Source organism: Symphalangus syndactylus, chromosome 13 (assembly GCF_028878055.3).
Source record: "Symphalangus syndactylus isolate Jambi chromosome 13, NHGRI_mSymSyn1-v2.1_pri, whole genome shotgun sequence".
In the NCBI taxonomy this organism is placed as follows: domain Eukaryota; kingdom Metazoa; phylum Chordata; class Mammalia; order Primates; family Hylobatidae; genus Symphalangus; species Symphalangus syndactylus.
The window spans coordinates 56,532,202-56,545,826 of record NC_072435.2 but is presented as its reverse complement, the minus strand read 5'-3'; the positions used below and the strand labels follow the sequence as shown (position 1 = coordinate 56,545,826).

The 13,625-nt window shown below is 44.9% G+C and overlaps 1 protein-coding gene across 3 annotated transcripts in view; it reads left to right on the top strand.

The window, feature by feature from the left end:
• Positions 1–13,625, top strand: part of CEP89 (centrosomal protein 89) — a 102,577-nt gene that overhangs the window by 13,719 nt on the left and 75,233 nt on the right. For all 3 annotated transcript variants that reach the window (XM_055237103.2, XM_055237105.2, XM_055237107.2), the window contains exons 3-5: positions 533–691; positions 6,831–7,017; positions 12,230–12,332. In XM_055237103.2, coding sequence (XP_055093078.1) covers positions 533–691; positions 6,831–7,017; positions 12,230–12,332 — 449 coding nt within the window. The remainder of the gene's footprint in view (positions 1–532; positions 692–6,830; positions 7,018–12,229; positions 12,333–13,625) is intronic.

Below are 13,625 nucleotides of genomic sequence, written 5' to 3'. Positions count from 1 at the left end.
TGATCCACCCACCTCAGCCTCCCAAAGTGCTGGGATTACAGGCATGAGCCACCGCGCCTGGCCTTGTTTTACTTTTTTAGGCAGGAGGGTAAATCTGTTTACTCTAACTTTCCTGTAAAATATTCCTGAGTAATTTGCAAGTATTTTTAAAGTTCCCTTTTAAATCTTTTAGTCTTTCTGTATCTCGTTTTCTTTTTCCATTCTGATCTTCCATTCTAATAAGAAAACTACTTGAATGTAGGCTTTTGTGTCTGCCTGGATTAGAGGTCCTGTTCTACCTCCTATTGGCTAGGTCATCTTTACAAGTCATTTAATTTCTATGGAAAATGGGATGACAATAATATGTAGTCATACAGTTGTGTGAGAATCAAATGAGATTGTCTGATGGCCTGTGGTAGACGATGGGTACAGAGTAAATGCTCAGTCGACACTGTCCAGCAGAAGGTAAGCCTTGATCAGTTCGTGTATCTTGTTCAGGCTTCACCTGGAATGTTCATGTCTCACCGTCTCTATGGGATGTTTTTGTCCGCAGATCTGCTCTGGCAGCAGCCATTCTGGCGACAACATTGACTGGGCAGACGGTTGCTATTCCTCAGCCTCGCCAGAGATCCCGGTCTGAGAGTGATGTGAGCAGTGTTGAACAGGCCAGCTTCATCGAGCCCTATGCCACCACCTCAGAGCTGAGGCCTCGGTAGGTACCAGATCGCCACCTCTGCATCCTCTGAGGGTGGAAGAGAGGCAGCTCAGCCTGGTCTCTACGTGTGTGTGTGCATGAGTACATGTGTGCATGTGTACCTGTGTGGGTGCGTGGGTGCTCGTGCACGTATTTATGACTAGAGTCTTAGTCGCTGGGTTTTCATCACCAATGTCAAACGGACACTGTCCAGCGACCTAATTGCTCTGCGATCTGGATTTCCTCCATAGTGGATCTTGTTAGATTTTGACTTGTGTGGGTCCTGGCCATTTTCACAGCAGCACAGAGCTAATGAATTCAGCACTGCTTCCAACCCTTAGTAAGTTTCTTTGTGCAGCAACCTGAACAGTGAGAGTGGTCCCTCCTTACCTCTCACGTGTATCTCTGGACATTCACATTAATTTGATCTTCTTGGCAGCTGCAATTTAGCCTTTTTTCTTTGTCATCTTTTCATTTGTTGCTTGTCCTGGGTTTGAGCTGACACAGGGCTAGGGGGTGAGGAAGGTTTCCTCCTGAGGAAGAGAGGGTCGAGGGGAGAGCTTAGGATGTACAGGAATCATCTAGTAACAGCTCAAGGGCTGGGCATGATCTTTGTGGGGCTGGGATGAGCTTTCCAGACAGAGACGAGGGAGTGTGACGCAGGTGGCAGTGGAAGGAGGATGTTTGGGATGCAAGATGGGGCTGGAGGAGTGGGCAGGGGCCAGGCTGGGAGTGCCTTTGGTGTCCTGTTTAGAGGGTTGGTGTCTGCCTTTGGAGTGGTGGGAAGACACTGGAGGTCTCTCAGGGTGCATGGGGCAGGGATGGGAGTAGGGATCCATGATCACGTTTGTCCGGTTTTTTTGTTTGTTTGTTTTGTTTTGTTTTGAGACAGAGTTTTGCTCTTGTTGCCCAGACTGGAGCACAATGGCACGATCTTGGCTCACTGCAACTACCACCTCCTGGGTTCAAGCCATTCTCCTGCCTCAGTCTCCCGAGTAGCTGGAACTACAGGCACATGCCACCACACCTGGCCAATTTTTGTATTTTTAGTAGAGACGAGGTTTCTCCATGTTGGTCAGGCTGGTCTTGAACTCCCGACCTCAGGTGATCCACCCGCCTCGGCCTCCCAAAGCGCTGGGATTACAAACGTGAGCCACCACGCCCGGCCACATTTGCCTTTTTAATTGTCATGTATATTCACCTTTGTGTTGGGTTGACTTTTTTTTGAGACAGAGTCTCACTCTGTTGCCCAGGCTGGAGGGCAGTGGTGCAATCCTGGCTCACTGCAACCTCCGCCTCCTGGATTCGAGCTATTCTCCTGCCTCAGTCTCCCGAGTAGCTGGGATTACAGGCACATGCCACCTTTCCTGGCTAATTTTTGTATTTTTAGTAGAGATGAGATTTCGCCATGTTGGCCGTTCTGTAACTCCTGACCTCTGGTGATGTGCCCACCTTGGCCTCCCAAAGTGCTGGGATTACAAGTGTGAGCCACTATGCCCGGCCTGTGTAGACTTTTTTGATATACTAAATATTCTGTATTTTATATGTAGTAAAATCTATCCATTTTTTCTTTACATTTTCTCTAATAATTGTAAATTTAGTAAAACCCTTCCTACTGTAGTATTATATAAATACTTAATGTATTTCCTTCTAGGGCTTGTTTTTATTTTTGTTTTGGCCAAAAAGTATTGCTACCATTTTGAGATAGTTGAATTTAACCTTTTTTTTTTTTCCTGGTAAGCATTATACTTTGGCTGAATAAAAACTAAAGATGAGTAAATGGTTCTAAAATTCAGTGGAAAAAATAATCACGTAAGACCATCAGAGGAGGTGGTCTGACCCACAGGAGTGCTGGACTATCCCCATTGTATTTTATGTTTTTGGGTGGGGCGGGGTTTGTTTTGTTTTGACACAGGATCTCATTCTGTTGCACAGGCTGGAGTGCAATGGCACAATCATGGCTCACTGCAACCTCCTCTTCCTGGGGTCAAGTGATTCTCCTGCCTTAGCCTCCCAAGAAGCTGGTACCACAGATGCTTGCTACCGTGCTTGGCTAATTTATTTATTTATTTATTTTTATTTATTTATTTATTTTTGAGCCAGAGTCTTGCTCTGTCACTCAGGGTGGAGTGCAGTGGCATGATCTCGGCTCACTGCAACCTTTGCCTCCTTTGGGAGGCAATTCTCTTGCCTCAGCCTCTAGAGTAGCCGGGACTACAGTTGTGCGCCACTACACCTGGCTAATTTTTGTATTTTTAGTAGAGACAGGGTTTCACCATGTTGGCCAGGCTGATCTCAAACTCCTGGCCTCAAGCAATCTGCCCACCTTGACCTCCCAAAGTGCTGGGATGACAGGCGTGAACCACTGTGCCCAGCCCAGGCTAATTTTTATTTTTATTTTGTAGAGACAGGGTTTCCTGATGTTACCCAGGCTGGGCTTGAACTTCTGGTTTCAAGAGATCCTCTCTCCTTGGCCTCCCAAAGTGCTGGGATTATAGGTGTGAGCTATGCTCATGCACACATGTACACTCAATTTCAAGAACTATTTCCGATTAAATCCGCAACCACCCCATCTCTGACTTTTCCATCAACCTAGGTAAACCTACCCTTGCCAAACCCTAAAAACAAGAGACTAAAAAGCAACCCAGTCAGAGCCCAGAAATTATATTTTAACCACGAACATCCCAACAGCTACTCCTCAATTGATGCAATAAAAAGCCATTGTGCCCAGCCCTGTCATATTTTAAAACGTATAGATAAAGTAGCAAGAACAGTGTAGGACTAGTTGAGTGATACAGAGTTGCCCAGGAATGCTCTGAGGTGAACCTGGTGTTTCTACAAGCATACCGAATCTTTAATAAAGTCTGTCCCACAGCTCAAAGGGGAAGGAAAGCATTCAGTGCTGTATTGATTAGCAGTATTAGAAATCAGCTTTGAGCCTTGCCTAAGTCATACACTAAAATTCCTATTGAATGAAGGACTGTACTGTATAGACACACAAATAAGACTATGAAATCCAATATCCAGTCTCATCACACCTCTTCAGGGATATGACTGCTATTTGCTTTTACACCAAGAATTTAGAAGGTAAAAAAACCTTTTTAATCACTTCTATGTTTAAGAAATTTATATAAGCAAAATAATATTAATAGAACAGAAAAAACATTTATAGTAAAAGCAAAGTCAGGATTTTAATTTTAGTAGGTTAATTTTAGTAATTTCAAATTGGAATGGAAGCCAAGTGTGGTGGTTCACACCTGTAATCCCAGCACTTTGAGAGGCTGAGGTGGGGGGACTGCTTGAGATCAGGAGTTTGAGACCAGCCTGGGCAACGAAGTGAGACCCCCATCTCTACAAAAAAATACAAAAATCATCCTGGCATGGTGTTGCTCACTTGTAGTCCCAGCTGCTTGGGAGGCTGAGGCAGGAGGATCACTTGAGCCCAGGAGGTCAAAGTTGCAGTAAGCTATAATCTTGTCACTTCACTCCAGCCTGGATGACAGAGTGAGACCCTGTCTCAAAAAAAAAACCCCAAAAAACAAAACAAGAAAAAAATGAAAAAACAGGCTGGGTGCGGTGACTCACGCCTGTAATCCCAGCACTTTGGGAGGCCGAGACGGGCACATCACGAAGCCAGCAGATCGAGACCATCCTGGCCAACATGGTGAAACCCCGTCTCTACTAAAAATACAAAAAATTAGCTGGCATGGTGGCGGGCGCCTGTAGTCCCAGCTACTCGGGAGGCTGAGGCAGGAGAATCGTGTGAACCTGGGAGGTGGAGCTTGCAGTGAGCCGAGATGGAGCCACTGCACTCCAGCCTGGGGGACACAGCGAGACTCCATCTCAAAAAAAAAAAAAAAAAAAAAAAAAAAAAAAAAGGAGGAACCAAATTGGAATGGACATACGAGAAGTAAAACAGACAAGGGACCTGAACACAAGTATATGGAAAAACATTCAGTCTCAGTAACAAATGCAAATTTAGACAGTGGGTTTTAAGTTGTTTTGGCAAGTTTTAGAAAATTATTACCACGTATTTATAGCTTGGAGAAATGATTTTGTGCAGTATGTATGTAGACACAAAATGTTCACACCATTTGACTTAAGAATTTACTGTATGGGCCGGACACAGTGGCTCACGCCTGTAATCCCAGCACTTTTTGAGGCTGAGGTGGGCGGATCACTTGAGGTCAAGAGTTCAAGACCAGCCTGGCCAATGTGGTGAAACCCCGTGTCTACTAAAAATACAAAAATTAGCCAGGCATGGTGGCAGGCACCTGTAGTCCCAGCTACTCGGGAAGCTGAGGCAGGAGAATCACTTGAACCTGGGAAGTGGAGGTGGCAGTGCACTGAGATTGCGCCACCACACTCCAGCCTGGGTGACAGAGCGAGACTCCATCTCAAATAAAAAAGATAAAGAAAAAAAGAATTTACTGTGTGGTGGTTTGTTTTATGTGAGTAACCTTAAATACAGTAGAGGTTATCTGCACACAGATGTTTATTACAGGGTTATCTACAACAATGGAAAGTGAAGGAAAAAAAACCCACCTAAGCAAGAAAAATGGCTGGTTAAGCTGGTATATCTACCTACCTTAGTGGATTCCTACCTTTTAAAATGTGGATTCCTACCTTTTAAAATGTCGACTATAAAAGCTTATTAATAGGCTGGGGACAGTGGATCATACCTGTAATCCCAACACTTTGGGAGGTTGAGGTGGGTGGATCACTTCAGCTCTGGAGTTTGAGACCAGCCTGGGCAACATGGCGAAACCCCTTCTCTACTAAAAATACAAATAAACAAACAAAAAATTAGCTGGGTATGGTGGAGTGCATCTGTAGTCCCAGCTACTCGGGAGCCTGAGGTAGGAGGATCACTTGAGCTGGGGAGGTGGATGCTGCAGGGAGCCAAGATTGCACCTCTGCATTCCAGCCTGTGTGGCAGAATGAGACCCCGCCTCAATTTAAAAAATAAAAATACTTATTAATAGCAGGCTGGGGCCAGGCACGGTGGCTCAGGCCTGTAATCCCAGCACTTTGGGAGGCCAAGGTGGGCTGATCATTTGAGGTCAGGAGTTCGAGACCATGCTGGCCAACATGGTGAAACCCCATCTCTACTAAAAATAGAAAAATTAGCCAGGCGTGGTGGCGAGTGCCTGTAATCCCAGCTACTCAGGAGGCTGAAGCAGGAGAATCACTTGAACCTGGGAGGCAGAGGTTGCAGTATACCAAGATTGCGCTATTATACTCCATCGTGGGTGACAGAGTGAGACTCTGTCTCAAAATAATAACAATAATAATAACAACAGGCTGGGCTCAGTGGCTCATGCCTGTAATCCTAGCACTTTAGGAAGCTGAGGCAGGTGGATCCCTTGAGCCAAGGAGTTCGAGACCAGCCTGGACAACATGGTGAAACCTCGTCTCTACAAAAAATACAAAAATTAGCTGGGCATGGTTAGTCCCAGCTATTGGGAGGCTGAGATTGGAGGATCACCTGAGCCCAGAGAGATTGAGGCTACAGTGAACCATGATTGCACCGCTTCACTCCAGCCTGGGAACAGAGTGAGACCCTATCTCAAAAACAAAAACAAAAAAAAAAACCCTTATTCATAACAAGGCAAACTGTATATGTATGCAGTAACTCTAAAAACAAACTAGAAGGATATGCCGAGTGTACAAAGAGATGGGACGGTGGAAAATTTAATCTTTTAGCTTATGTGTACTTTGTAGTATCACACATTTATGGTAAGGACTTGGAGGCAGCGCATTTAATACATGATATTGGCCGGGTGTGGTGGCCTACACCTGTAATCCCAACACTTTGGGAGGCCAAGGCGGGCGGATCATGAGGTTAGGAGACCGAGACCATCCTGGCTAACACGGTGAAACCCCATCTCTACTAAAAATACAAAAAAAAAAAAAAAAAAAATAGCCAGAGGTGGTGGCGGGAGCCTGTAGTCCCAGTTACTCGCGAGACTGAGGCAGAATGATGTGAACCCACGAGGCGGAGTTCGCAGTGAGCCGAGATTGCACCACTGCACTCAAGCCTGGGCGACAGAGCAAGACTGTCTCAAAAAAAAAAAAAAAAAAAAAAAATGATATTTATCAGTGTCAAGTGTTAAGTGACTTTTTGTTTGTTTTCCCCATGAATGTTCTAATACAGACCGAATTGGCAGAGTGAGATGGGAAGAAGATCTTCTTTGCCATCCTTTGAAACACTGGACTATGGGGACGAAGAGGACATTGAAACTCAGCTGTCATCCAGCTGCAAGGAATTGGGGCATGTCAGTGCCCAGGAGGACAGAGGAGGCCACGGTGATGACCTGTACGCTGTGCCACACAGAAATCAGGTGTTTTCTATGTTCCCAGTTTTCTTCTTGACATTTACCCTGATATTAACTTTTGGTAAATTAGCCCATTGCTAAGGATTTCTTCTCTGTATTCTGCATTTGATAGCATTGCTTTGGGGCTTATTTTTTTAAACGTGTCCAGCCTCATTTCTATCTGGTTAGGTTAAAACATAAACTTCTTTCCTTTATCTTGCAAAAACAAAGATGAACATCTTCATATTGTTAATGTGGACTTCCATTCACAACTTAGCAATCTTGTTCTTTTCTTTGACCTTGGAAGCTAAATTTCCTATCACTTTTATGGTATTATTTTGCACACTGCAACCTTTCTTTAAATTCGTGCCTGACGGGGAAGATCGTCATGCGTCTCTCAATGGGAGCTGACGTGCTTTGAGTGCTTACTATGAGCGCTCCCGTTTCTAACTCCTGTGTGCATTTATCTTAGCTGACCCCCACTGACTCATTGAGAAATTCCCTTCATTGCCCTGTCATACATCAGGGAACTGCACACAGAGAGATTCAAGGAAACATACTTCTCCACTGCCAGCTGCTTTGCGAATCCCAATTTTTAAACTGCTCCCAGGGTTTTGGAAACTAGATAATGACATTTTTTTAATGGCAAAATATAGCACCATATCCCTTTATCTTTTTCTTTCTTTCTTTCTCCTTTTTTTTTCTTTTCTTTTTTGAGACAGAGTCTTGCTCTGTCCCCCAGGCTGGAGTGCAGTGGCACCATTATAGCTCACTGTAGCCTCAACCTCCTGGACTCAAGTGATCCTACCACTTCGGCCTCCCAAGCAGCTGGGACTACAGACACACACCACCATGCCTGGCTATTTTTTGTGCTTTTTGTAGAGACAGGGTTTCTCCATGTTGCCTAGGCTGGTCTCGAACTCCTGACGTCAAGTGATCCACCCGCCTCAGCCTTTCAAAGTACCTGTATTACAGGTGTGAGCCACTGTGCCCAGCCCCTTTTTCTTTTTTCGCCATTATTATAATGTGTTATTCATACTGTCTGTACATATAGACCGGCAGCATTAAGCTACACCAGTATTGATTATATGTATATTAATTAACCTCTACTATATTAAAACACTTTTTTTTTTTTAATTGAGATGGGATCTCACTGTCCCCAGGCTGGAGTGCAGTGGCATGATCATAGCTCATTATAGCCACCTCCTCCTGGGCTCAAGTGATCCTCCCACCTCAGCCTCCCAAGTAGCTGGGGCTTTAGGCACGCAGCACCACAACTGGCTTTTTTTTTTTTTTTTTCTATAGGGCCAGGGTCTTGTTATGTTAGCCAGACTGGTCTTGAACTCCTGGGCTTAAGCAATACTCTTGCTTCGGGCTCCCAAAGTGTTGGGATTACAGGCATAAGCCAATGCCCCGGCCCTAAAATACATTTTAAATGGTCTTCAGGAGCTTATTTTGAGGGATCCTTATGTGGCTGTTTCATGAACTCACCATCATTTTCCCACATATACAGACTTTCACACACAGAATTAGGTTTCTCATAGCAAGCAGCTCTGGAATAGGCAGACACTGCCCAGAGCCCCAAGGAGGGAGGTGCTCCTGTCAAGCTCTGCAGGGCTCAGAATCGGTCCCACTGCTCCTCACCCTCACACTTGCCGGCTGGTTATTTTGGACCAATGTTATACATAGAGTCGTATCACTCCACTATTCTAGAGGGAAAGCTTGCTACAATATTTCCCTTGGAAGAAAGAGATACAGTGACCTACAGAGACTCTTTCCTTGTTAGAAGGACAGATATTTTGTTTTTTAGGCAAGTCTGTTAGGGTGGCTTTAGGAGCCATGTGTAGTAGGAAAATTTTTAAATTTTAACATGTGAAAAGTAGAAAATAATAAATAATAAAATGTTACCATTAGGGTTGATGTTGCCTTGTCCCCTAACCCCACTCCCTCCTTGGAAACTCATCTTTTCTTGGATTTGGAGTGCATCCTGGAAGTTTGTGTTTTTATTCTTTTACTACAAGTTTAAGTAAACAACTGTAGTAGTGTGCATGTGTGTGTGTGTATATATATATAATTTTTGTTGTTGTTTATTTCTTTTGAGACAGAGTCTTGCTCTGTCGCCCAGGCTGGAATGTAGTGGTGCAATCTTGGTTCACTGCAACCTCCGCCTCCTGGGTTCAAGTGATTCTTCTGCCTCAGCCTCCCAAGTAGCTGGGATTATAGGTGCCCGCCACCATGCGCAGCAAATTTTTGTATTTTTAGTAGAGATTAGGTTTCATCATGTTGGCCAGGATGGTCTCGAACTCCTGACCTCAGGTGATCCTCCCAAAGTGTTGGGATTACTGGCGTGAGCCATTGCGCCCAGCCAAGCCTTTTAAAGTATGTTTATATAAAGTATCACAAATTCTTTATGAAGGTATGTTTTTAGTAGACTTATTTATTGATACATAAAATATGCACAAGAAGTGGATAAATCATAAGTGTACATTTCGATAAATTTTCAAAAAGTAGCCACCACTCAGATTAAAAAAAAAAATTACTTGTACCCTAGAAATCCCCCTTCTTCTTAGTCACTACTTCCCACAGAGTTAACCATTGCCAAGATTAGCTTTAATCTTTAAAAATAACCTGAGATTAGCTTTGCCTATTCTGAAAATTTACATGCATTTAATTGGACGATATGCATTATTTGGAGTTTGGGAGTCCTCAGTTATTGTGTATAGCAGGGGCGGGTTCGTTCTCATTGCTGTATATTTTACTGTACAACCGTGCTACTCAGTTATTCATTTTACTGATGACAGAGACTTGATTGGTTCCAGTTTGGGACTCTTAGGAACAGTACTGCTGTGAACATTTGGGGATGTGTCCCTTGATGTACATATTTGTGTATTTCTGGTGGGTATATACTGAGGAATGGTATGTATATGGTCATAGGGCATATGTACCATCAGCTTTAGTACCAGTAGTTAACTGCCAAACAGTTGTCCATATTGAGCATCTTCTTAATGCTTTTTTTGTGGGGGGGAAGGGGGCAGAGTTTCACTCTTACTGCCCAGGCTGGAGTGCAATGGCACAATCTCTGCTAACTGCAACCTCCGCCTCTTGGGTTCAAGCAATTCTCCTGCCTCAGCCTCCTGAGTAGCTGGGATTACAGGCATGTGCCACCACACCCGGCTAATTTTGTATTTTTAGTAGAGACAAGGTTTCTCCATGTTGGTCAGGCTGGTCTTGAACTCCTGACCCCAGGTGATCCGCCCGCCTCGGCCTCCCAAAGTGCTGGGATTATAGATGTGAGCCACTGCACCTGGCCCCTAATGCTTTTTAAGTCAGATTATCCATTTCACATTTCCTTGAGAATAGTGAGTCACTTAATATTTTGACAGGTTGAACAAGGAAGTTTGTTCCTGGGAGATAAAAAAGCTTGAGGTCGGCTGTGCGCAGTGGCTCACACCTATAATCCCACCACTTTGGGAGGTGGAGGTGGGAGGATCATTTGAGGACAGGAGTTCAAGACTGGCCTGGACACCATAGTGAGATCCTATCTGTATTAAAAAAAAAAAAAGTACAGGGCCATTTACTTTTTCTTTCTTCAAATGATGAGTATCTTGGGAGACCTGTTTGCTTCTCTTGAGCCAGGTCATCTTGGAACCATGTCCACAGAGACAGGTGGACATAGCAGCTTTAGCTCTTACTCTGAAATGCCCCTTCTCATGGGCATCTTGCTAGTCCCTGCCACCACCTCCTTGTCAGCCCCAGGGACAGCCCTTCCATTGCCTGCAGTGCAGCCCAGCTAAGCCAAACTGATCACAAAAGCAAGATTGTACTGAAGAATCAGGAGAGCCAAAGGGCAGCCCACCCAGACAGCGCCAGTCACAGTTTACCACGTAACACCTGGTTCAGGCCGAGTGCGGTGGCTCATGCCTGTAATCCCAGCCCTTTGGGAGGCCGAGGCAGGAGGATCACTTGAGGCCAGAAGTTCAAGACCAGCCTGGACAACATACTGAGACCCCATCTCTACAAAAAATTTAAAAATTAGCTGGGCATGGTGGCATACGCTTGTAGTCCTAGCTACTGGGAGGCTGAGGTGGAGGATTGCTTGAGCCCGGGAGGTAAAGGCTGCTGCAAGCCATGATTGTGCCACTGCACTCCAGCCTGGGTGACAGAGTGAGATCATGTCTTAAAAAAAGAAAGAAAAAAAAGACCTGCTTCACTGTTCTTTCTCTTCCTCTTAGGCAGCCTCTGTCCCTACCCTCAGGCTCCTGCCAATGGGTATGTCTCCTCCTCATCACCGTCAGGTCCCATTCCTGGCCCATGGGCCTCTCTAAGGGACACCTCTGTGTCCCTGCCATGTTGGGATGAAACAAAATTTCATTAGCTCCTATATAGCTAACATGAATCGTTACCTATATAGGAGTTACTCTCAGTCTGTAGAGGGGAGTCCCTCAGTAAATGAAATTTACAGTGGACTTACATAATTGGTGAACATAGCAGGCTTCACTGTGAGTCCTCCCAGGGGAGGTCAGCACTGCTTATCCCACAAATAAATGATTAACACAGGCTGGGTGCAGTGGCTGTCATCTGTAATCCCTGCACTTTGGGAGGCTGAGGCAGGAGGATCGCATGGGCCCAGGAGTTTGAGACGAACCTGGGCAACATAAGGAGACCTTGTCTCTACAAAAAATTTAAAAAAATTAATTTTTTTAAATTAATTTAAAAGGCATGGCTGTGGTGGTGCATGCCTGTGGTCCCAGCTACTCCGGAGGCTGAAGTGGGAGGATCGCTTGCACATGGGAAGTCAAGGCTGCAGTGAGCTGTGATCACACCACTGTGCTCCAGCTTGGGTGACAGAGGAGAGACCCTGTCTCAAAAAAAGGGGTGGGGGGAAATTAGTAACACGGTGTCAATACCAGAGTGGAGTGGCATTGGGTGGTCCCTGGCAGGGATGAGGAAGGGAAGCTGCCCTGGCAACATGGCTGGGATTTGGAGCTCTCAGTGGCCTTAGCATAACTTTAATGGTGTTGCCTTTGCCCCCTAAGCTTTTCCTGAGGGCCTGGAAGTGTCATCCAGCCCCACCTGATATACCCCTTTTGTGTGTCACTGAGGAAAGCAGCTGAAGTGCCTATGGAGGGAGCTCCCAGTGGGGAAGGTTTGAAAGATGTTGGAATTTGTTAGGAGGACATGCTGTATATAAAGTTTACCTTTCTCATTTTTTTGCTCCTTTGTCTTTTATAACAAAAAGGTGCCATTGTTACCAAAGGTGGACAGTGAAGACAATGAAAATATTTCTGATCAAGATGGGTTTCCAGGCTCCCCTCCTACACCACAGTGGACACAACAAAAAGGTAGAAAAAAGAAGCCACAATTTTTATAAAATATAAGAACATTTTTTCATCATGAATATTGCTTATTTTTAGGAAAACATACCCATTGCCCCTTCATGCTGTAGCTCTGTGATTTTAACTAGGAATATAATTGAAATTTATTTTTTATTGAAAATGAGAGTCCAGGTGTGGTGGCTCACGCCTGTAATCCTAGCACTTTGGAAGGCCAAGGCTGGAGGATCCCTTGAGCTCAAGAATTTGAAAGCAGCCTGGGCAACACAGGGAGACATCGTCTCTACAAAAAGTAAAAATAAAAACATTAGCCAGGCAAGGTGGTGCACGCCTACAGTCCCAGCTACTCAGAAGGGCGAGGTGGGAGGATCACTTGAGCTTGGAAGGTCAGGGCTGCAGCGAGTCATGATTGCACCATTGCACTCCAGCCTGGGTGACAGAATGAGAACCTGTCTCAAGAAAATAAGGCTGGGTGTGGTGGCTCACTCCTGTAATCCCAGTACTTTGGGAGGCCAAGGTGGGCAGATCTCTTGAGCTTAGGAGTTTGAGACCAGCTTGGGCAACATAGACTCTCTCTACAAAAAATGGACATCCCATCTCTACCAGAATACAAAAAAGTAGCCAGGCATGGTGGCGTGTGCCTGTGGTCCTAGCTACTCAGGAGGCTGAGGTGGGAGGATCGCTTGAGCCCTGGAGGCAGAGGCTGCAGTGAGCTGAGATCGCGCCATTGTACCCCAGCCTGAGTGACAGAGTGAAACCCCATCTCAAAAAAAAAAAAAAAAAAAGGAAAAGTTATTCCACAGTCAATTGCTTCTGGATATTAGGTTGTTTTTAAAGTACAAGGTGCTGTTTTTTTTGATATGTTAGCTAGGCTGGTCTTGAACTGCTGGGTTTAAGCAATAGAGGTAGGGATAGGATAGGGTCTCCCTAGTCCCAGTGCTTGGGGAAAGACCTGGCCCACAGTGGCCCACTACGAAAGATCTGTTGGGTGAATGAGTACGTGGACATATATATCTATTTGATTATCACAATGAGAGAATTCAGCATGTTATAGCAAAGGTAGGGAAAAATTTTCAGTTTCCTAAGAGGTGGCTCACATTTGAGAAGTGACAAGGAGAGCCAGGCATCAAGTGGACAACCAATAACTGCTTTATCAGCAGCCCCAGAGTTGCTTGGGCTCAGGGAAACATTTCTGTAAATCATTTCTCAGGGAACACAGAACGCCAGAAAACACCTGTTGGTCAGTTGGCGTATTTTTTAAATATTAGATTTATGTAAAAGGTGCATCTCTTTTTAAATTAC